The 22,722-nt window shown below is 37.8% G+C and overlaps 1 protein-coding gene across 1 annotated transcript in view; it reads right to left on the bottom strand.

Annotated features, from left to right (window-relative positions):
• USH2A (usherin) overlaps positions 1 to 22,722 on the bottom strand; it is a 758,076-nt gene that overhangs the window by 162,121 nt on the left and 573,233 nt on the right. Inside the window, exons 51-55 of the mRNA XM_057727708.1 lie at positions 15,868 to 16,091; positions 10,828 to 11,032; positions 5,843 to 6,040; positions 5,176 to 5,330; positions 2,500 to 2,698 (exon numbers count right to left, since the gene is read on the bottom strand). Of these exons, the coding sequence (XP_057583691.1) occupies positions 2,500 to 2,698; positions 5,176 to 5,330; positions 5,843 to 6,040; positions 10,828 to 11,032; positions 15,868 to 16,091 (981 nt within the window). The remainder of the gene's footprint in view (positions 1 to 2,499; positions 2,699 to 5,175; positions 5,331 to 5,842; positions 6,041 to 10,827; positions 11,033 to 15,867; positions 16,092 to 22,722) is intronic.

Here is a 22,722-nt window from a genome sequence, read left to right as displayed (position 1 = left end):
GAAGTACTCTCTAAACCTGTTTAAAACAGTACAGAGGCATGGACCAAATGAATTCTAACACTTTTTTTTCCACTTTATAATTTTACAAAAAATAAAATTAATTGGAAAAACTTAAAATGTTTATTCTAATAAAAGAGGATTTCTGGTATTAAGTTATGTGTATGGAATCCTGACATGAAAATATCCATTAAAAATGACAATAAAAGGAAGAGCTGGTGGAGTGAAGGTATTTAAAGAAAAATCTTTGCAATTATTTTATAATTAAGGCTGCTATCAGTCCTGTTGGTTTGAACCTCACAATTGAGTTTGGTCTGCCAGCACGTAAATGCTGGTTTCTAAAAAATGCAAACCAGTAGCAGCTGGCGATAGTTCAAAGCCTATGCTGGTTGAATAGACAGATTCCATATGAAGAGAATTCTTTATCCTTGTATCTCAGTTTATTGTGAAACCGTTATTGCTACCAAGTCTTAATGGGCCTTAACTTGGCTTTCAAAACTCTGTAACTAACATTCCATGGCCATTCTAAGTCATTCTTTTGATTTCTCCCACTCCATCCTGCATGGAGTTCTGTTGGAGCATCATTACACAAGCTATTCCTTAGGTTGTCAGTAGTACTGCGAGCTTCTTAAGAGCAGCAATCTTATTTTAGAGCACTTACTATACTATCTAGAACACAGTAAGCAGGCTACGTGTATTTTTTTTTGGGGGGGGGGGAATGAAATGGTATTCTGATTTCCTTACAGATGGAGGCAGTAAATGCCTTGGGTACCCCGAGTAGGCCTGTTTTCACCTTTACCTTTCAAACGGGGATATTAAAAGCATCCCTCACTTACAGGGATGTGATGAGAATCACTGGAGTCAAAACGCAAATGGTTCGTTAAAAGTATAAAGCACCATATACTCGTACATGCAGATTTTTATTATGGAAGATAACGTCATTTCAATTACTTGTGATGATTTTCATTTTTAGTGAAAATGGATCTAAGGAACAAATTTGATCATCTAAATGGATGAGGGCTTTCCCCACCCTCATTATCATCGGCTTAGCTCAGGATCTTCAGATCAGGATCAGAGTGTGCTAGTCCGCAAATATTTATTAAGCACCTTCTGTAGGCTTATGGCACTTTCGGAAAACAGTGGACATCTGTCGACGGGTGCTTGCTTGTGTGTCAGGGAATTGCAGAATTTATTTTTCCACCTGTGTAGCCAAGCCCTGTGCCTCCTCTAAGGAAAAATCAGGCATGCTTTTTCAGGCCTTTCTGCACTTCTATGGGAGTTTTGTTATCTCTGGTATCAGTGACCCCTGCAAAGTATAGGGTCCAATAGAAGGAAGGCATTGGCTCAGGAAGCCCTGGAGGGAGGTTACTGGCAATAGGGGAAAAATAAAAGTTTGTAAACTCTTGTCTGTGTTCTCAGAATCTAAACAAACTTACGCACCTGTTTGGGATGATTCAGCAGATCTAAATAATGAGCCAAGTTACTAAATCTCTTGAAGGATTCGTTCCTGTAAAATGGGGTAATACTTCTCTCTGCCCCGTAGGTTTGTGAGGAGGATCAAATTAGATCATAAATGCCAAGGGCTTAGAACAGTATTTGACACATTAAATTCACTTATTCCTCATTTCTTTAGCACTTACTGACATGTCATGCATTGTTCTAGGTGCTAAAGATACAGCACTGAACTAGGCAGAGGTGGTCTCTGCGATCCTGGAGCTTACATTCCAGTGGACGTGGACATAAAAAGACAAATAAAAAGCAAACACTATCAGGCAGTGAAAGGTCTGTAGTGAAGATAAAACAAGGTGATGTGATAGTGTATTAGAAAAGCTGATCTAGGCTGGGTAAGTCAGAAAATGCTTCTCTTTAGAAGTGACATTCAAACTAAAACATGTTAATTATTATTATAATCACCGCTAGTAATTATCTGACACTATACTATTATACTGTACTTATTATTATATTATTAAAGCTAATTATAATACATAATGTTATAATAAGCAACAAAAATAATACAATTACTATTAATTAATGTTAATAATAATAACAACATATTGTCACAACCAGTCAACTGTCAACTATTCTGTGTATTAATTACCCACACAGTAGATAAGTGTTAGCCTCTGGCTGATTTTTCTCCTGCCTTCCAGTACATTCTTGGCTACCGTAGCCCCATTATCTACGAGTATATCCTTGGGGAATAAAAATGCATCTTACTGTTTGTCTGAAAAAAAAAAAAAACTTAATACTGATGCAAAAACCCTACACATAATGCATATCAAAGCCAAATATAAATTATTTCTGAAGTTATCTGCTGTTGTGGCTTATTGCTGCCAGTGTGGGCTCTTCTATTAGCATGGATAAGTGGGACCTGACCATATGTCAAGAGAACACGTCCTTTCGAAGTGACCTCATATATCAAACGCACACCCCTGGGAGGCTTTGCCCCCCTAACCACAATGACAGACTCTTCGGGTAGGTTTTCCTCTTTTTTTTTTTCACCTGTGACCGTATGTTGCCTCCTGTCAGTGGTGTCAATGTAGACGAGACCTTTCCCAACCTGCCTGAGCTGGTACTCTTTAATGACGCCATTTGGCTTCGGAGGGACATCCCAGCTCACATGCAGAGTCTCGGCACCGAGGGCCGTGACTCTCGGTGGAAGAATGCTTTGCGGGACTCCTTGGGTCGTAGCTGCCACGACCTGAAAACACAGGAATTAAACAGCAATTTCTTGGAATAGTACACTAGGTATTCTGATCAATGAGAATGTCACTTTTGTTTTAAAATGTTGTTGTCTGGCCTGGCATATCATTAGCTGGGCTTGGAGAAGCAGTCCCTCTTTTTTAAATTCTCTCTCTCCCATCCTCTTCAAACAATGCAATCTGACCTTGAATATATTCCATAAGTCTTCGGCTACCATTTATCACAACGGGTTCAACAACAATTTTGATGGCAGAGTGCAGCCCTCAGTTTAAACAAGTAAAATCTGGCTGGCAGACCGTCTTACTAGACAACTCTTGATAACTCTCTTCCATATGGCTCATTGGTGTCTTTGCATTTTAACAGCCTGATTTTGTACATTTTAAGCACCAGTAAATTTGGAGCAAAACCCACATCTGAACTTGCTTGCATATAATACACTTTGAACAGTATAAATAGGCAGTCTTTTCCATACGCTTCCTATGATACCCAGGATGACTTTATAGTGTCTGCGCCAATGTTCTAGAAAGAGAACCAAGTGAGAAGAAAAAAAGAATAAATCAACCAGCGATTTACTCAGCACTGTTAAAATATATTTTGGGGACAAAAATGGGATGCCTTTGTTTGCTCACAGAATTAACTCTGATTTCACTTTTTCACCGATTGTTCTGGCATCTGGTAGGCAGGAGCTGTGCTATGTAAAATGTGCAGAATGGTTCTAGGACAATTCGGACCATAACTTTTGATTGGGCCAATCAGCTGCCATCTGTCTAGCTGGTGGGGCGCTCAGAGATGCTTCTGGGATCTGTTGAATAAAAAGCAGCTCACATGTGTTGCAGCTGATGGGTCTGACTGAACGTTTTACTTGGGTGGTTCTTGCACAGTGTGTGAAGATGCTGTGCTTCTCAGGTTTAAACCAAATGAAAACTGGGTTTCCTCTGACTAGCTTGGCATCTGTGAAATGGCTTTTTCCTTATTTTCCTCCTAAATTGTTTGATCGTTTCTCCCTATTTTTCACTTAGTAGTGTCTCCAAGGCAGCTGGTCATCCATGGTCTTCTGTTTTTCTCTCTATCTCTATTCTCCTTACATGACCATATTCAAACTCCTTGCTTCAACTCCCTTCATAGATCTTTCCAGCAAATTTCAGTCACTTCTTAATCCAGCTTCTGACTAGACATTTTCACTTAAAGTGCCAAATAATATTTTCTTCCATCATTCTGCTATCTGCTCCACATCTTAGATATATTTTTAAAAGCTTTAAAAATGTTAATCTTATTCTTTACTTTTAACTTTTGCTCTCTTTTTTTAAAAATTGAAGTATAGTTGATCTACAGTATTATGTTAGTTTTGGGTATACAGCGAAGTGATTCAGTTATACATATCTATGTCTATTCTTTTTCAGATTCTTTTCTCTTATAGAATATTATAAGATATTGAGCATAGTTCCCTGTAGGTGCTTGTTGTTTAACTATTTTATATATAGTAATGTGTATATGTTAATCCCAAACTCCAAATTTATCCCTCTTCTCCACCTTCCCCTTTGGTAACCATAAATTTGTTTTCTATCCCTGTAGCCTATTTCTGTTTTGCAAATAAGTTCCTTTGTAACCTTTTTTTAAGATGCCACATATAAGTGATATCATATGATATTTGTCTTTCTCTGACTTACCTCACTTAGTATGATAATCTCTAGGTCCATTTGTGTTGCTGCAAATGGCATTATTTAATTCTTTTTTATGGCTAAGTAATATTCCATTACATATATCTATAGCTATATATCTATATCTCTCTATATATTTTTTCCTCTTTTGTTTTTTGATTTGCCTGCAGAATGACACCATGACCTACAAATTGGTCAAGCCAGATATCCTGAAGATACTCATAATACTTTCCTTTTATTCCTCTGCATACAATTGACTACTGAGTCCTGTAATTTTTGTCCCCGGTATCTGTTGTATCTTTCTGATATTCTCCATTCTGACCCCCTGCTGCATGAATTCAGATCTTCATTATTTCTTGTCAAGGCTGTTGCAGAAGCCTTAGAACTATTTTATTTTCCATGTCAGGCTCCTTTGCCCTTTTCTCTGTTTTTCAAGAGCAGGTAATTTTTGCTGAAATGATATTTAAATAGAATTTATAAGTTTTTAAACTAAGAAATGGCTTGGGAACTGTTATGGATTTATAGAAGATCATCTAAAAAGAGTTAGCGGAGGAAAAGTAGATTAAGGGGATAACGGTTCAAGTCTTTTCTGTTTTCTTTTTGATGAATGACACATTGATATTTGAATAAATTTCCCTTCCATTGATCTCTCCTTTCAGGAGGAAGTGTTGGTATTTAGTTGAGATGCCATCTGGACACGCTGCTTTATTGGGGTGGACATTGTTTCCTGTCATTGGAAAGATTACTCACAACCTGGACCTTCATATAGTCCTAACACTGGATAATTCTGTCCAGAGTTTAGGCAAACTCCTCTTACCTTGCTGCTGGTGGCACAGCCAGCAACCGTGCAAGCTTTCAGCTGGTAGGAATATTCCATGAAAGGTTGAATTCCTTTTGTATCAGAGAAGCTCAATGATGTTCCTCGAAAACATTCAATTCCGTTTCGGAGAAGAATGTAGTAAATAATAGGACCTAAAAGAGGCAGAGAAATGCCTGAATTTGAATGCCAAACTCCTTCAACTATTTGCAAACAAATTAGATGGCTTAGAGTTCGGAAGAAATAGGACAATACAGCATTCCTTAATTTTAATTTGCTATTCTATTGCTGTGTTCAAGCAGTTCTTAATTACACTCACTCTTATGGAGAAGATGGAATCTTGACACAAATAGAGTCAATTGCTTATTTCCCCTCACTCACTATCAAACATTTACTTTCAAAACTAGTTTGCCTTCCGTTAATGCTTTGCTTCTTTGAAAGCAGCTCAGATATATGCTGGGATTCAAGATAAATTAGTTTTGGGTAAAAATTCGTGAGGGCTATTTCACAAAATGAATGAATCGCTGGCATATACCTGAAGTTCCCTTTATCCGCAAATACTATTTAGTGGTTAGATGCATGCCTATTAAACGTAGACTACACTAACTTCAGTTTCCTTATGGATTTACGGGATTATGTTATTTCAATTTTAAAAATAGCTTAATACCATTTGATTGTATAGGTTTCTTCCAGTTTAAGACTATTACGTCATCAAGATGATCCATTTTGGTCCACCTGAGGGGACTCACTCCCTCAGGCACATCTTCTTTTGTTCTGGCTCTAACTGCCTTGCTGAATCCTTGCCCATAGCTATTCCACGCAGAAATCCTATACTCATATGCCACGTAGGGCTCCAGGTTCACATCTGGAAAGACAGAAAACCAGACAGTGAGGTTTTCTTTTAATTTTTATTTTTTTTACCATCATATCGGAAATGAATATCAAAACCTTAAACACTGAAAAATAAATGCTAACTGCTAAATCCTACTATATGTAAATAAAACACTAATATCTGTACCTTCTGAGTCATAAGAAATATGTGTTTATTAGATGCAGAGATATGAAATTGCACAGGATTCACCTTTTTGAATAGAGAAATATGGATACATTAAAGAAATGATTGAAAAATAAAAGCACTAGACTAATGTACATTAGATGTTAATGGTTCCCAAGTTCATGATCTCTTTACTTCTGTATGAGGCAGGTTTGGCAACATTCTTTTATAGTTTTATTATTATAGATTTTACCGCTTATTAGATTGTCAATATTACTTTATTAAATTATTATATAAATTATAATGTGGTTGTTATGAGATATAGGACATGAAACTTAGCTTATCGTGGTAAATTTCAGTGAATAAAGATGAAATCACACTCCACTATATGTGCTATATACACTGTACCATATATACTTCCTTCATCTTCCACCAAACTAGAACTGAAACCTAAATCAAAAACAACCCATCTAATTAAAACAACAAAACCAACCTGCTGAGATTTTGGTCTGGCAAGTTTTGTTAGACAATCATCCACATAATTCAATGGTGTCTCAAACATATTAGTTCAGTTCTGAGCTTTAATAACTTCGGAAGTACAAATGCCACAAGTTTACCAAAAACATTCCTTGAAACTTTATTAAAATCTGCTTTCCACTTTTTTAATTCTGTGAGTTTTGAATATGTACATCTGTATTTTTGTGTGGTGGTTTCTCATGACTCTTTCTTCGACAGGAGGATCAGAAGAGGATCTCCTTGACTGCCTGGCCACCTCCTGTATCCTTCGGATGCGGGGTTAATTCTCAGTCCATCCACTTGGGTTATTTGACCATATTCTCCTTATGTGCATCTCCTTACAATAAACCCCTCTCTGCCTTGTTTATAGAACTGGTATGAAAATAAAATGCAATACGTTATGTTGTAGAACTTCAAAAAATGTAAATTGTTATATGAATGTATTTCTGTCTTCATTTTGTCTAGTAAGAGGGTATCTGCCTCTTTGTATCTGTGATGACCGCCAGTGGGTCCCCAGATCTCCCTTCTGTCCTGGTCAGAGACCTCTTGGCCAGAGTCTATATTTTCCAGCTTTCTTTACAGTTTGGTGTAGTCACATGTCTGATCTCAACAATGGAAGGAGCGTGGAAGTGACATGGGTAACTTGTGCATCACTTTCTAAAGAGGAAATCATTTGCCTCCTATTGGCATTCTTACCCCTTCTGATGGGCCAGAACTAGGCTGTTATGATAACTCAGACTGTACCACTTGGAAGCATGATGAGGAATCCAGATCCTGGATGACCTTGTGGGGCTGAGCTGTCCAGATCATCCACTGACCCACAGCTGATAACTACATTTTTGAATCTCTTGTTATAGCAGATTAAACTATTCATTGGGAATAACTGTTATTCTGTAACTTTCAAGCCCATGTCGCCATTTCTAACTTCAACTGTGGCAACTGTCCATATTTTATTCCTGTTCTTTCCTCCACTGTATTTCATTCTTCTCCTTTTTGACTCTCTCATGTCTTTTCCTTGCTTCTGTATTTTCCTGTGAGTCCTGGTCTTTCAAAGATGTTTGCTCTCTTTTTGGTTTACACATAAGGAATCACTTGTTGAAATTTTACCTTTTTTTCAATCCTCTCTCTCATTTCTGAGCTCTTTTTTTCTTTGCCAGAATTTCCAACACTTCTTTTACTTTTAACTTATCTCAAAATCATTTCTATGTTACATGGGGCTAATATTCTGATAACTGAGAGTGTTGGGATTTGTGTGGGGTATGTTTGTTCAATATTTACTTGTTAATTGCTGAAATGTCCCATACATATTTGTCTTCAGTTTTTTAGCTGATAGAGTAATCCTTCCAAAATCCATATATAATTGTGTCATTCTACTGCTTAAAATACTTTACTATCCTCTCATTGTTGTATAAAGATAAACTCTTCAGTGTGGCATAAAAGGCCTGCGTCATCTGACCTTCACTCTTTGGCCTCCTCTTCATTACTTTCTCTGTTTTATACCTGCTACATCCATATCGAGGTACTTGTTTTTCAGACCTGCTGGGCTTCCTCCTGCTTCCTGTACTTTGCATGTATTGCTCTCTCTGCCTGGCCTACCTTCCCTCAAACTGATAGGCTCCAATTTGTTCTTCAGTTCTCTCCTCGGGCATAATATCCTTCTCAGTCTTTCCTAACCTCTGTAGTCTGAGTTAGGTGTCCTTGCAATACTCTTCAAAAACATCCTATGCTGTCTTCTATCATAGAACTTATCTGCACATCATTTCTCATATTATCAGTACTTATGTATTTGTTTCCCTATCTCTTCACATTAGCTTCAAATTCCTGATGGAAATTCCTACTTGTTTTTATAGTTGTTGGTCCTTGCATACTGACTGGATATTAGTAAGGATTTCATAAAATTTTCTTGATAAATGAAGGATAGTATAAACAAATGAATTTTGGTCAGCACTGGTGGTGGTAGCTTTTAATTGTCAGTTTCTAAAAAATGTTGACATTTTAGTCTAAATTGGTCTCAATGGAATTTGAGCATCATTTGACTGCTTAATTTTTTTCATGAAAAATAAAATCTTGTTATTTTTCATATTTAAATTATAGTGTTTTCTGGCAGGCAAACTGATCTGAAACATGGATGTTAAAAGCCCCTGCAATATTATATCAGTAGGTGGAAACAACCTTCCTCTAAGAAGGAAACCAAGCAATTTTTAAATGAAGCTTCATGACTTAAATCTATAACTGGGAGTGGGAGGAGATTAGTGCTCCAACTGTTTTCTATCCTGAGGCTTTTCCTACATAAAGGCATTCCAATAAATATATTTTTTTTGTTTGCTTACAGTGTGCTAAATCCAAAAATAAGGTAAAATTAAACAGGGATGTTCTATTCACATGGATATTTCAATCCAGTGGGAGAGATGAGATGTGTCCAGATGCCTATGACACACACATGGTGGAAGTGGTGAATGGTATGACCATGTTGTCACAGGAGCAGAGAGGAGAGAGGGGGCTGGACTTGCGAAGCCTGCATCGAGGATGTGAATCCTGACCTTGGCCTTGAGTGTGATGGTTAAGAAGCACATTTCAGGTGGAAGGAACAGCCTGAGGGAGGTTTGGCTCACCCTGAAAGGAGCCCTGCACCCTCTGGAGTCCTCTATATTTGCTGCTTCTAAAGATGACATGATATGAACCTGATTTTACCACAAGTTACTTTTACAGATATGAGCCTCAGTTTCCTCATCTGTTAAATAATCATACTTGCCTCACTGCTTTATGGGTAAATTAAGGTAAGGTTTAAAAATGCCTAGCACAAAGGGGGAGGTGGGTGAGGGATGGACGGGGAGTTTGGGGTTAGTAGATGCAAACTATTATATATAGAATGAATACACAACAAGGTCCTACCATATAGCACAGGGAACTATATTCAATATCCTGTGATTAACCATAATGGAAAAGAATTTTGAAAAGAATGTGTGTGTGTGTGTGTATACACATCTGAATCACTTTACTGTACAGCAGAAATTAACACAACAGTGTGAATCAACTATACTTCAATAAAAAAAAAAAAACTGCCTAGCACAGCACTGGAACTAAATAATACTCAGTAAACTTTATCTCTATTCCTTCCTTCCCTCCCTAATCCACTCCCTCTCATCCCAGTATGCTGCTTTCCTGTTTTCCTTCTCAACGTTCGCCATTACCACCCATCACTGGCTGGGAAAGCCAGAATGACGAGTCATGATGGAAGAGAGTGGTTTTTTTGTTTATTTGACCTTAGCTTGTTTGAATTATGTCACTCAAATGTATTCTATTTGACTCTAAACAATAGGTGTGTACACACACATACACACACAGTTACAAACACACACCTAATCTTTCAAAAAACAGAAACTTAAGTAGGGACTTTAGTAAATGGATGAATAATAAAAATTTAATAGATGGCAGAGCTATCTTGGAGATGATCCTAAACATTATAGCAGTTTTCACTCCACTCAGCTAAGCCTGAGAATCACTATTTAGGACTAATGCAATAGGGCCAAGATGGGGATTTGGAAATTACTATTTTCCATAACCATGAAGGTTCTTGTTCCCAAGATGACGGCCGTCTTGGGGAAACACCAGGCTGCAGGAGAGCACAGTCTCTGGACCCAGACCCAAGATCAGGAAAGGGATTCTGACTTTACACTGAGCAGTCTGTCTCCTCCTCAGAATGATGCTGGCAGGTCTCAGTGATCAGACAGGTTTCTACCTCTTTCCTGCTTGCAAGAAGAACAGCATTCATTCATGGCCTTTATTGAAAGCCTGTGTTCAAACTTTTGAGAAAGAAAATTGGGTTCACTGAAAATTAACTGGATATACCATAAAAGGTCACATAACTAATTTATTTCTCTGTGCTTCGCTCTCTACAGGCTTACTTTAAAATAGCGTACATCCTTGTTTAAAGTTAGACTCTGAAAAATTTTAAACTACTAACTTGAACAGATCCAGAATGTGCCTTTAATTACCTGGTAACTAGCTGGCTCGTAAGTATGATTGAATTAACTGATATGAGGTGAAGGAGGCAGATGAGGTCAGAGTGAAATAAATCTGCATTTTCAGCAGCTTTTCACTCCCCCTTCTCAGCCATGGGCAGGTGGCTCCCTTTCTGTTACCTGTGAAGGAGAGAGTGTTTACACTTCCTGTATGAACAGTCTCTTCAGCAGATGAACATACTTCTTCGATTGATTCCTTCCCAATGGAATTGTGAGATCCTCTTATCACAGTACAAACATGGCTGGTAAAGTTGAAGTCACACCTGCCGCAGTGTGCTGTGGCTTCCATGGGTGCCGGGCAGATGGTCCTGCAGGCTTTGGTTTCCTGAGTCAAGTGGTAGAGGTGGAAGGGAGGAAAGGGATTTAAAAACGTTCATTTAGACATGTGTGGGGTAGGATTTTACAACTCTCAAATGAAATTTTCTTCTGCTTAGTTCATGAATGAACATCTCAAAATTCATAAAAAGAAATGAAGGCAGTCTGTATACTAGAAAGAGCAGTTACTTTGAAATGACACAGATTTGGATTGAAAATCCAGTTTTGCAACTTATTAGTGTTATGACCTTGAATGAGTCTCATACACTCAAAGCCTTAGCTTCTTCCACGAAAGAATGGAAATTCAATTTACTGTGCAGGTTTGTTGCGTGATTCAAATGAGATAATGTAAAGGCCTAACACTTAGTAGATAAGCTATAAATAATAACAGTAGTCATTATTTTATTATTGTTACTTTGACACTTTCCTAATGGCATTTTAGAGAAAATAAAGAATGCTAAATTTGAGAATCTACACTTCTTGTGCTTTTGGGAAAGTTGGACCAATAAGAAGTATTTCACATCCAAGTTTTAGAAAATTTAAATATTTCATGAACTGTCATTATAATCATAATTATTTATATTTATAAACATTTTCTCTGGTGACTCTCTGGACTTTTTAAAGTTATCGATAAGTACTAGTAGGCTCTAATCTCAGAAAATGAAATACTTCATCATGCTAAATTATAGGAGGTATAAATAGGGCAATATCCTTACAAAGCAAAGCTCTACTTCATCTTTCCTTTATGTAGGTAACATAATTTATTTTAAATCATTTCTGCTATTTAAAGTTGCTCTACATTCAATCTCTCCCTTCCCTAAAATAAGGTAAATTATTTTCCCAAAGGTCATCAGAGTAAAGCTGCTTCAGAAGAATATAGTTGGATTTCCACTTAAATATGGTGAATCAAACATGTGCGTTTATCATCATTTCCTCTTAAAGCCCAACCAAATGACGATAAAAGAATATAGAAAGTCCAAGGAAACAGGAAGGGGAGTAACACACATTTTTGGAAGCTGGGAAGTGGATGGATGTGGCAGAGACAAGGCTATGGAATGACCATTTTTGCCTTTTCTCCCCGGGAACACTAGATTTTCAAGTCCAGCTACAATAGGAGGAGTCCCGTGGCTAGAAATGTCTGTGTGACTGTGTACAGAAGAGATGCATTCTGCATTCAGGGAAGATGCATACATGCGCAGTCACCCCTCTCCCCCTTTCTCCACTGGGAAGCCCCACAAGATGGAAGGGACTTGGGTTCCTGAGATGTTGCCTGGAGGACAGCTACCAAACTCACACTGGACTATGTGAAAAATATTAAAAAACTCATTCTGTTGACCCATTCCATACATCAATACATCTATTTTTACCTCAGCATAGTCCGGCGTATTCTAGCAAAAACATAAATTAGTACTTTGAAGTTGGATTGTTTTTCTTTTTTTTTTCTTTTCTTTTGAAGTTGGATGTTGCCTTAACAACAATAACAAAACCCTAAAAGTATGTGGCATTGGCTTAGGGTTAAGCAGGAGGTGGCAAAGAAATACACGCTGGGGTCTGGGAAGCTGGGGAGCTCTGTTATGTTGTGGCTAAATTTTGGGGAAACTCTGCTCTGGGATAACTGTCAAAGCAAGTTAGTGCTCCTGAGCTCACGGCTCTGGGGAAGACAGCACAGGCTAGAACATGAGCAGCATGTGTGCTGTTAGGGCTGCATTTGGCAAAATATTAGAAAAATGAGAAAAAGGTAGAAAATAACTGGTGAAACTAAAAAAATATATATATATAGAGGGTCCACTGGAAGAGAGAAGCCAGGAGCCAGAGGGGCAAACCTAAAGAAAAGTCTGAATATTGCAGAGTGAGAACCCAAGCCCTCTCTGCTAGCGGATTCGCTGTATGGCAGCCAGGTGCACATCCCATCCCGACCTAGGATGGAGGACTAAGGATAGTTCATTAAGTACACTTGTTGAGGATTCCTGGTAATGTGATTCCTTGACAACAAGCCATTTTGCCATCACGATGATCCTACTGTGCTCCCCACTGACGGAAGTCTATGTGTAGCAGCTCTTCAATCAGCCTCCAATGGACGAGAGGTTTAAAAACAGAAAAAAAAAAATCTCAGAGGAAGCAAAAACAAAACAAGAAAAAGAAGGAAATTAAAATAGTACCAATCTTAAACCATATTGGAAAAGAATATGAAAAAGAACATATATATATATATATACACATATATGTAAATCACTTTGCTGTACAGCAGAAATTAACACAACATTGTAAATCAACTCTACTTCAATAAAATAAATTAAAAAAACTAAAATTTTATAGGCAAAAAAATAACACCAAACAAACAAATGAGACAATTCAAAGATAAAGCAAACACTTAAAAAAAGCAACAATGGAGTGAATATTTCCAGGATGATAAAAAAAAGATGTTCTGTGAATGAAACAAGAATAGGATACCATAAATAAGTAATAATCAGCAAACAGGAAAGAGTACCTAAAAGCTAAAAAAAAAAAAAAAAAAAAAAATGACAGCTAAAAAACCCCACAACAAATCAATAGAAAGGTGGAAAGATAAAGTTAAGGCAATATCTCATCATATTGAAAAAGATGAGGATGTAATGAATAGGCAAGAAACAAGAAGAAAAAATTAAAATATCAGTTTAGGAAGTCCAACACCCAAGTAATCAGTGGAAACAGACAAAAGAGGGGGCAAATTATCAAAGAAATAATAAAATAACAGTTCCCAGAATTGAAGGCCATGAAAAAAAATCCACCCTGAAAAAAAATCCACAAAAAGTATATCATTATGGATGTTCATAAATAATGATGACAATAACATCTACATAGAGGCACACTGTCATGAAATTTTAGAAAAGCAGGTTAAAGAGAATGTCTTAAAAACTGTCACAGGAAAAACAACAGGGTTACCTACAAATAAACAGGAATCAGAATAGCAATGAAAATTTAAAAATATAGAAATGCTTTCAAAATCCTGAGTGGAAATACTTTTTGACCTTGAATTGTATACCTAGCCAAGCTATCAATCCAAAGGAAAGGAGATTTACAATAATTTCGGGCATCAAGCTCTCAAACCATTTACCTTTCAGTCACCTATACCCAGGGAGAGAATTCTTCAAAAGAAGGTGCCAAAGAGGGACAAATGGGGTTCAGAACACAGGGAGACCAACACAGAGGAGGAGTGAAAGGAATCCCCAAACCGACAGCTTAGGGAAGATGGGCTGGGACAGCTGTGTGGAAATCTCACAGTGATCCAGTCCGGACTAGAGCGGGAGTTGCAAGACTCCAAGGAAGCAAAATGGAATCTATAGATTGAGCTTTACCTGCAATACACTGCTTGATTCAGCATTCAGAAAATCTCCTAATCATGATCATTTATATATGAATTTTAAATACAACTGTTACTTGGCCTTCACTGAGCCAATTCAAGCTGACTTAAAAGATCATGGCTATATCCTGAACATGCTCCTTAAGTAATAGAAGCTATGTCTTTCTGATCAAAATGAGATGCTGGGAATCAAATGTGAGCTGGACAAGAATGAAACACATAGTTGTGAGTGATGGTGTCATTTCTGAAACTAACAGGTTTTCTATCTTCATTTTTCAAATATGAGTGTCCTTTGAAGGAGAGTTTTCTACATAGATGCTTCCTAACTCACTATTTTTAAAGGCATATTCTTGCAAAATCACCAGCTCCTCAAAGAATACTAGGTACTTATGAAACATGTCCTAGTTCAAACTTGTGAAAACACTGGCCTGGAATAAAATTAAACTTTGGGAATACAGTGTTGGATAGGTTTCATTCCCAGAACTGGCTAACGTTGTGTTCAGATCAGACCGATTCTTAAAAACTGTTGTAGACAAAGAAACCTTACTATTTTTGTTGAACGTTTTGTATGGTTATTCACTTCATGAAGTATCCACTCTTCAACAATTTTATTTTTTTCCTTTCTTTTTTTAAATTTTAATTTTACTGGAGTATGGCTGATGTACAATGTTGTGTTAGTTTCAGGTATACAGCAAAGTGATTCAGTTATACATATCTTAATATTCATTGCTGCAAAGTGTTTTCTGGGGCCCTAAAATTCTCAAGACTTGTGGTCCATTCCACAGTCCATGACATTCACACAATGTTTGTATAATTACCTTAGTCAGCAAGATCCCTTCCATTGTCTGTGACCAAAGCACCGCTTTTTAGCCATCTCCTCATGACAAATTACTACCAAACATAGTAGGGTATTTGTTTTTTAAATGTTCGTAATCCTTTTCTTAAAATGGTGGGTTTCAGGAATCTTGGGTCAAGTTTAATGCTAACAAGCACGGCATGGCTGTATGTGAAGGATCTCAACATACACACGTAAGTGATGCACCCCCAGACCTATTCATTTTTGTGGTTGGCTGGCTTTTGCTGATCTTGAACTGTCTCAAGGAATATGATAGAAACACAACTAAGTGAATCTGCTGGATCTAAGGTCTCTATTGAAGGAAAGTGATGGCCTATGGTTGGGGGTGGGAGAGAAAAGAAGCTGAATTTCCCTTCATCTCCATCCACAGCCCCACGCCGACTCTTTCAGCATCTCAGACTTTCTGTCTGCACTAATCTGAAGTGCTGGTACAGCTTCCTGAGAACAGCTAATCATTATTAATTCCTTTAGAATTCATTGCAATAACATCAATCATAGCGAACTCATTTGGTATTAATATGGATGTAATGTGAAAATGAATAATGCACACAGGAGTTTTTATATTCCTATTTTAGAAAAATAGTTATGAACAATGTATTTCTCTTTCCATTGTCAAATCAGCGCCTCTGAGAGGTTTTCTATCAATTACCTTCATCACCATTCCAGTTGAAATCTTGTCAGAGCAAACATATTTCAAAGGATTATATCCAACTCCATTACAGCATTTCTGGCTCTTTGGAATAAGTTCAGTCTCACAGCATTTTACTGGCACTGGGTCATTCTTTTTAACATGTGCTTTAGACTCTCCACTGGAAGCTGAGCAGCATATGGTATCTGACATATTCACATAATCCTGCCCACAACAGAACATCCCTGCAACAATAAAATGTTATATATGAATATGAAATAAAAAAAGAGAAGAAAACTGAGGCTGCTATAAAGTTTGGTATAAAAATGTCAGACGCAGGCAGTTGCTGAAATGGTACGATAGCTCAGGTAGCATTTCCCTACCAAGGTGATTTAAATGTACAATGAGGGGTCCTTCTGACCAAGAGCACTAGACACTAATTAGGGAAAGAACGCACAAGAGGAAGTGTTCTAAAATCATTCAGCGGGAGGCCAAACTTCTCCCAAGCTCCATAAAAAATAATCTGATTTCTGTCGTGAGAGTTGCCTACCCATTTTGTGATGATAACATCTTGTTGCAGAAGAAGGGGTACTTAAACTACAGGAACTCAGAAGAAATCTCTAGAAATTCACAAGGGAGAAGAGGTCACCATCTCTTCTCAAAGGAGAAGTAGCACCATCCTAGAACTGGGAGATATTGGGTAAGCATCTTGTTAAGTTTCTGCCTGCCTTTGTCTAAGATACAGATAACTGCTTCTTGCGAATCCAGCAGCGACTGTAACCATTCTTTGGTCATGAGATAGATTTGTATTCAAAACCAATTGAGTGTGCTCAGTGATCAGCTGAACCATTTGGCCACCATTTTTCGAGCTGCACTAGACCCATCTCTGGACGTGGGTAAGAAGTTGGGGGTGGTGGCAGAAAGACCTTGTAGGGAGGATCATTGATCTCCACTTCTCAGTGAAAGACAGGTGTGCCTGAGATATCAAATAGCCCCCTTTCTCCCACGCAATTCATTGTAACTGCCTGTGTTGACATCATTTAGATCTTGCATAGGAAGAGACATAGCAGAAATATAGACATAAAAGGCTGAATAAATAAACAATGCTCTAGAGTCAGATTAAGCTAGAAATTAAGGTGCCTATACCCCACGTCACAGGGCTATCATAGTTGAATTTATATCCGGTTATATAGCAGCGCAATGTGATGAATGATTTATTTTAATTAGAATTGTGTTTATTTATTATTAGTCTTGACTGATAACATAAAGGACCTCAAATTCAAAGTGTCCTGGGGTTCCGCATTGTTTAATCTTGTCCTGTACAAACACCTACAATATGAAAGACACACCTAATAATAGACCAACGAGTTTTAAGTGCTTTTCAGTTTATAAAAAAATCATTGAAAGCAGATACTGACTTGGCACGTGCCCTAAGAAAGATGTTTAGCCACATATGACTACAAAGAACCCTCTCATTGATCTTTCTACTTTAAAAAATATCTCTCAATATTAAAAAATTTTATTTATGATTAATGATATACATTGATCATAACTGCATTTTGACACCATGTTTAAAGGTGATAACTGTTCAAAGTAATTGGTTTAAAAGTAAACTGTTTTCTTTGGTGCTTTATTAATAATTTTAGTCGTTTTAACATTTCCAGGGAAAGTTCTTTCAAATAAATACATATAGCAGGGCTATCATTGTAATCTGAGTCTTGATTATAATGGGTAAAATTCGCACCCCCCCTCCCCCAAGAAACCAAAAAGAAAAATCCACAACTTCAAGTTGTGTATTGTTTGGGCATTTTTTTTTCTGCTGCTTTCTGATCAGACATTTAAATACAACCTTGGGTTCTTCGCTCTCTTTTCTTTTTTTTTCTCTCTAGCAGTTTTCTTAAAATAATTCATGTTTCTATTTTAAAGAGCAATCAAAACTGAAAACCGGCCCTTTAGGGAGCAGAATACATTCTCCACTTCTACTCCCAAATTACTTTATGGTTTCACCATGCTTTAAGTATAAAATAAAAATGCAGACATTGACCTAATTCCAAACTCCTAATCAGTCATCTGATCGCTCTGAGGGACTTCTGACAGGTCAACTAAAATTTTGATAATGAACTGTTTTTATACTAGACAAAAAAGGATGCTTTCTTTCACAAAGAGCTTCAGCTTTGTTTCACTGAATTAAAATTTTCAGCCAAGATTTCACTCACATAACAGGAAGTGACTCCCTTTCTAGTTTCTTTGGTAAACCATTACTTCTTTAATTATTATCAACCTTGTTCCAGTGTGATAAATTGCTAATTACTTAATACCCTAATCAGCGTTCATTCTTTGCACAGATAAACTGTGACAGTGCCATTAATTTAAATAGTAATTTCACTTAATGGCCAGAACGGCACACCAGATTTTTATGCAGCATTTTCTGAAGACTGCATCCATCACTGCAATATTCTGACATAAAGATGTCTGACGTGCACTAACTCACTTAGGGAGAGCAGATGTTGCCGAGCAGAGCTTGGTAGTAATTCCCATAGTGCATCACTTCAGCATGAATGAGCTGCAAATTCAGAGACAGACAATCTTCTGAAACTGCATTGCAATAACTTTTGACCCTACCTAATTTATCACATGGAGCACTTGACTTTTGAACTTTGACACACAGAAGGCACAGTTTTAAATACGCCCAAAGAAAAACAAAACGGGTCATGTATTATTGATGGATTGATCTACACTTCCAGAGGCTCTTCATTAAATTTGTACAAAGGTGGACATTCTCTTTGAACAGGATGTAGATGTTATTAAAGGGGTAGAGTATGCACTGAACTATTAGATATTTATTTCTGAGATCAAACAGCCTATATTGTCGTTCCAAACAGTGTATGTATCCAATGGATAGCTTCCACTGTCTTGGATACAATGAGAAAAGAGTGAAGGAAAGAATTTTTTTACTCACAGTCTTATGAATACTTCCAATATGTTACCAACACTTACTTAATGTCTATGGCTGAAAGGAGAGCATTTATAAACATACAGTCCTGATTAATTTCTAAATTGTTAATTCTGTAAAACAAGTGCGCCACTTTTCTAAAAAAAAAGTCCAAGAATTATCATGCTTTTGAGATAAAAAATAGTACAGTCATAAAAAACAGTCTGGAATATGACAAATCATTGTGGAACTCTGGGATTGACCATGGGGACCACATTTTAAGCCAAGGGATTATATTTCAGGACTAGAAGAATGTAAAAAAAACAGGTTTGTGATTAGTCATTCTCAGGACAAACATAAAGTTGATGGCAGAACATAAAAGAAAAGACATGCATCTTGTCTTCACCAGCAGATGGCTCTATGGCTACCATCACAAAACTGAGACAGGGTAGGGTAAAAATGTTCCCCAGATCATTGCAATGTATTTTATAGCATATATACATTACACTTTTCAAAAGTTCATTATGTCATATGGAAATCTTCCTGGGAAATCTTCTTTCAATACAAGTCTTACACAATGGATTTCTCTGATGTCTTCTCCTCTCTGCAAAGTCCCCAGATCCTATCTCATGTAATAGGGGCAGTCACTCATTCTACTGATGTCAGAGTCCAGGACATGGAAGCTTAGTACTTTATTCTAGAACAGTTTCAACCCAGAGTTTCAATTCCAAGGCTGCATGGACAACATGGATGATAGAAATAAAGCAGTATGTTCCAAAGGTATGTCATGATCAGTTCTCCGTGGCTAACAGAAAATCCTGTCCTCTTTGCATGATAAGGAGGCTTTAATTTTCATCTTTTAATACGAAGGGGTATAATCAAGTCCAACCTAAGAATGATGGCGCAAATGATAAAACCATGTAAGCAAACACTACGAATAAAAAGAGTAATAAAGAGGTTTAAAATATATTCAAAGAAAACGGTTAAGAATACATATCCCCCGAAATGACAGGCGTGACTTCCCTCCCGAGGCACCTGTATAACACTCCCATACAACTCATCTGCCCAGAGAGAGCACTAAAAGCATAAACGCTACCCCAGCACTTCTGTTCCAACAGCATCTGTTAATTCACTCCATTTATAAAATACATATTGACAAAGACAACTGAACTGGGACCAGGGAGATTTGATTTGGTGTGAGAAAGTCAATTCAATGTGATTTTGTTAAAGGGCTCCTGCAGGCAAATAAAAGAGTTTAAGTAATAAAGTACATAAAGAGATGTTTTACGAGCCAGCCCGGTCTCGTGGCAGGCACACAATGCCAGGCAGGGAGAGAGGCCAGGCTTAGGAACAATATTATGAGATCCAAACCCTCATGCCGCAGGTATGGTGTTGTTAGTCTGAGGAGAGAAAGGGCCATATGGACATTCTGGAAGGTCACTGAGGTCACAGTCATTAGGGGCGACAGGAGAGAGCGGCAACAGAGAGAGGAAAAAGACATGTGCAACGTGTCTATTTTCAGTGAAACCTGCAGGGAGGTCAAGGGACTAAAAAGAGATTTTTTTTTTTCCTTTTTAAAAGGCTCATTCCTTCAGTCCACCATGATTACCAGAGTTGGCGGAACTGTCGAAGGTCAGGAAAAACTCTGTAGCTAATTTTGATTCACAGGAATTGAGGAATGACACAGTCTGCTTAGGAAATATTTGGCTAGCATGGCGATCACATTGAAGTACATCAGTAATTCTGAAATTTGGGCCCATGCATGGACTTCAAGGGTGTATGAAATGGCAGGCAATTTTTTGTGTGTATCCTACGTACTATTATTTGAAGTGAGGGTTTGTAACTTTCAAAAGATTCGACCGGGAGTGTATGACCTCCAAAAGATGAAGAACTCTTGTCCTAGTAGACAGTCGCCTCTATTCCATTTCTTAGAACAGGCACTTTTGGCAACAGTGTTTTAACTGACTTATCTTTCCTTCTCCTTCACATCCATTCCGCCACCCAAATCTAATTTATCTTTTGAAATCACAGTCCCTGCCATCACACTGACTCTTCCCTGTGTACCAAATCATTTCAAATCCTTTTGGCTACTCAGCTTTACCACATTCTCTTTCCTTACACACGGCATCTACCTCCAATCAACCCAACTGCTTATTCCTACCTAGACATGCTTTGCAGTTTGCTAATTTCACCCGTTGGCTCAAGCCATGCCCTTGTTTAGCTGCGACATCCTTCTTCCATCCACGTATCTCAAAATCCCGCTCATTGTTTGCAGTTCTGATCCAGTGGTTTAGTTTTCTTCAACATTTTGGCTGGAGTGATCACTCAGTCTTTAAGATTATGCTTGGATTCATCCCTCTCTTATGCCTGCGTTTAACCTTACAGGCACTTCTCTCCTTGATTAGATTGCAAGTCCTCAAGGATAAAAATGGAATCTCAGCCATTTTTATACTCACAAAGCACCGAGCATATTTCAAATATAGTCACTACATGACACATATTTATTAAATAAAGTAATAATGGCAATTGACAGAAAAAAAAGCAACAGATGAACAATAATGCTAAAATGAGAGAGTTCACTGCTGTTTTAAAACTCTGGCTTATTATGAAATGGAGGCGGGGCAAGACTTTTGCCTCCCGTTACCCCATGACCACGGTTCCGTCTTTAATGGACCTGTTTTCAGCTAACTCATCTAAAGGAAAGAGAGGTACTCAACTGGTTAGTCATAGCACAGGATAACTAACTAATGGCCATGATTTTCTTTTCTTTTTTTAAAAAATTAATTTATTTATTGGCTGTGTTGGGTCTTTGTTGTTGCTCGCAGCTTTTCTCTAGCTGCAATGAGCAGAGGCTACTCTTCATTGCGGTGCACAGGCTTCTCATTGCAGTGGCCTCTCTTGTTGTGGAGCACGGGCTCTAGGCACGTGGGCTTCAGTAGTTGTGACTTGCAGGCTCTGGAGAACAGACTCAGTAGTTGTGGTGCATGGGCTTGTTTGCTCTGCGGCACGTGGGATCTGATGCAATATTATATGTCATGGAAACTCTGCAAAGCTCCACTGTATCGTCATGAGAGAATGAGAGTGAAAAAGGCATATCATAGTTCAGTATTATTGTGAAAATAGTTTTAATCTCACAGACACCTGCAAAGGTCTTGGAGACCCTTGGAAGTCCCTGAAACTTACTTTAAAAGTCACTGCCTTAGAACCTAGCACACATACACAGCACCTTTTCTTCTAACTTTGGCACATGTGTGGTGCATAGTCAATGCCTCTCTTTTTTTTTTTTCTTCTGATCATCCAGAAAAATGTTTGCAACTTGGTAATTATATTACACTGGGCCTTCCCATCAGACTGGATAAACACTGATATGGTTTGGGCTGGAGAGTAGCCAATGCTTGTTCAGGTATAAGAGTATGGACTCTAGGGATGGAGTTAGCAATTCTTCTTAGTCACAGTGGCGAGAGATTCATGGGCAATTTCTAGACCTAGCCAATAAAACAACTTCCACATCTGTTATTTCATAATCTTTCCCTCTTCTGACTGCAGGAATAGATAAAATTCCAGGTGACCTGAGACGCTACCTGTTGAAAACAGCAACGCTCCCAACAGCCAGAATAACTGAGGGAAAGAGACCTACTCTGAAGATATGTTCACACCACAGAACTATTATGTGGGAAAGAAGTGTACCTCTATTGTATTTGAACCTTTGTAAATTTTGAGGTTCATTTACAATAACAGTTTGTGTTACCGGAGGTAATACAGCCACTCACTGGATCTGTGATCTGGAAAAAATTTTTTAACTTCCATTAGAAGTACTTCTGTTTCCTTATCTGTAAATTGGAGATAATAATAGTCCCTACCTCACAGGGTTGCTGTGAGGCTTAAACATGTTGATGGGTATGAAGTACACAGAACTCAGCTTGGCAAATAGTGAACAAGACATG

Source organism: Hippopotamus amphibius, chromosome 3 (genome assembly GCF_030028045.1).
Source record: "Hippopotamus amphibius kiboko isolate mHipAmp2 chromosome 3, mHipAmp2.hap2, whole genome shotgun sequence".
Taxonomy (NCBI): domain Eukaryota; kingdom Metazoa; phylum Chordata; class Mammalia; order Artiodactyla; family Hippopotamidae; genus Hippopotamus; species Hippopotamus amphibius.
The sequence above is the reverse complement of the archived record's forward strand: the minus strand, read 5'-3'. Positions and strand labels throughout refer to the sequence as shown.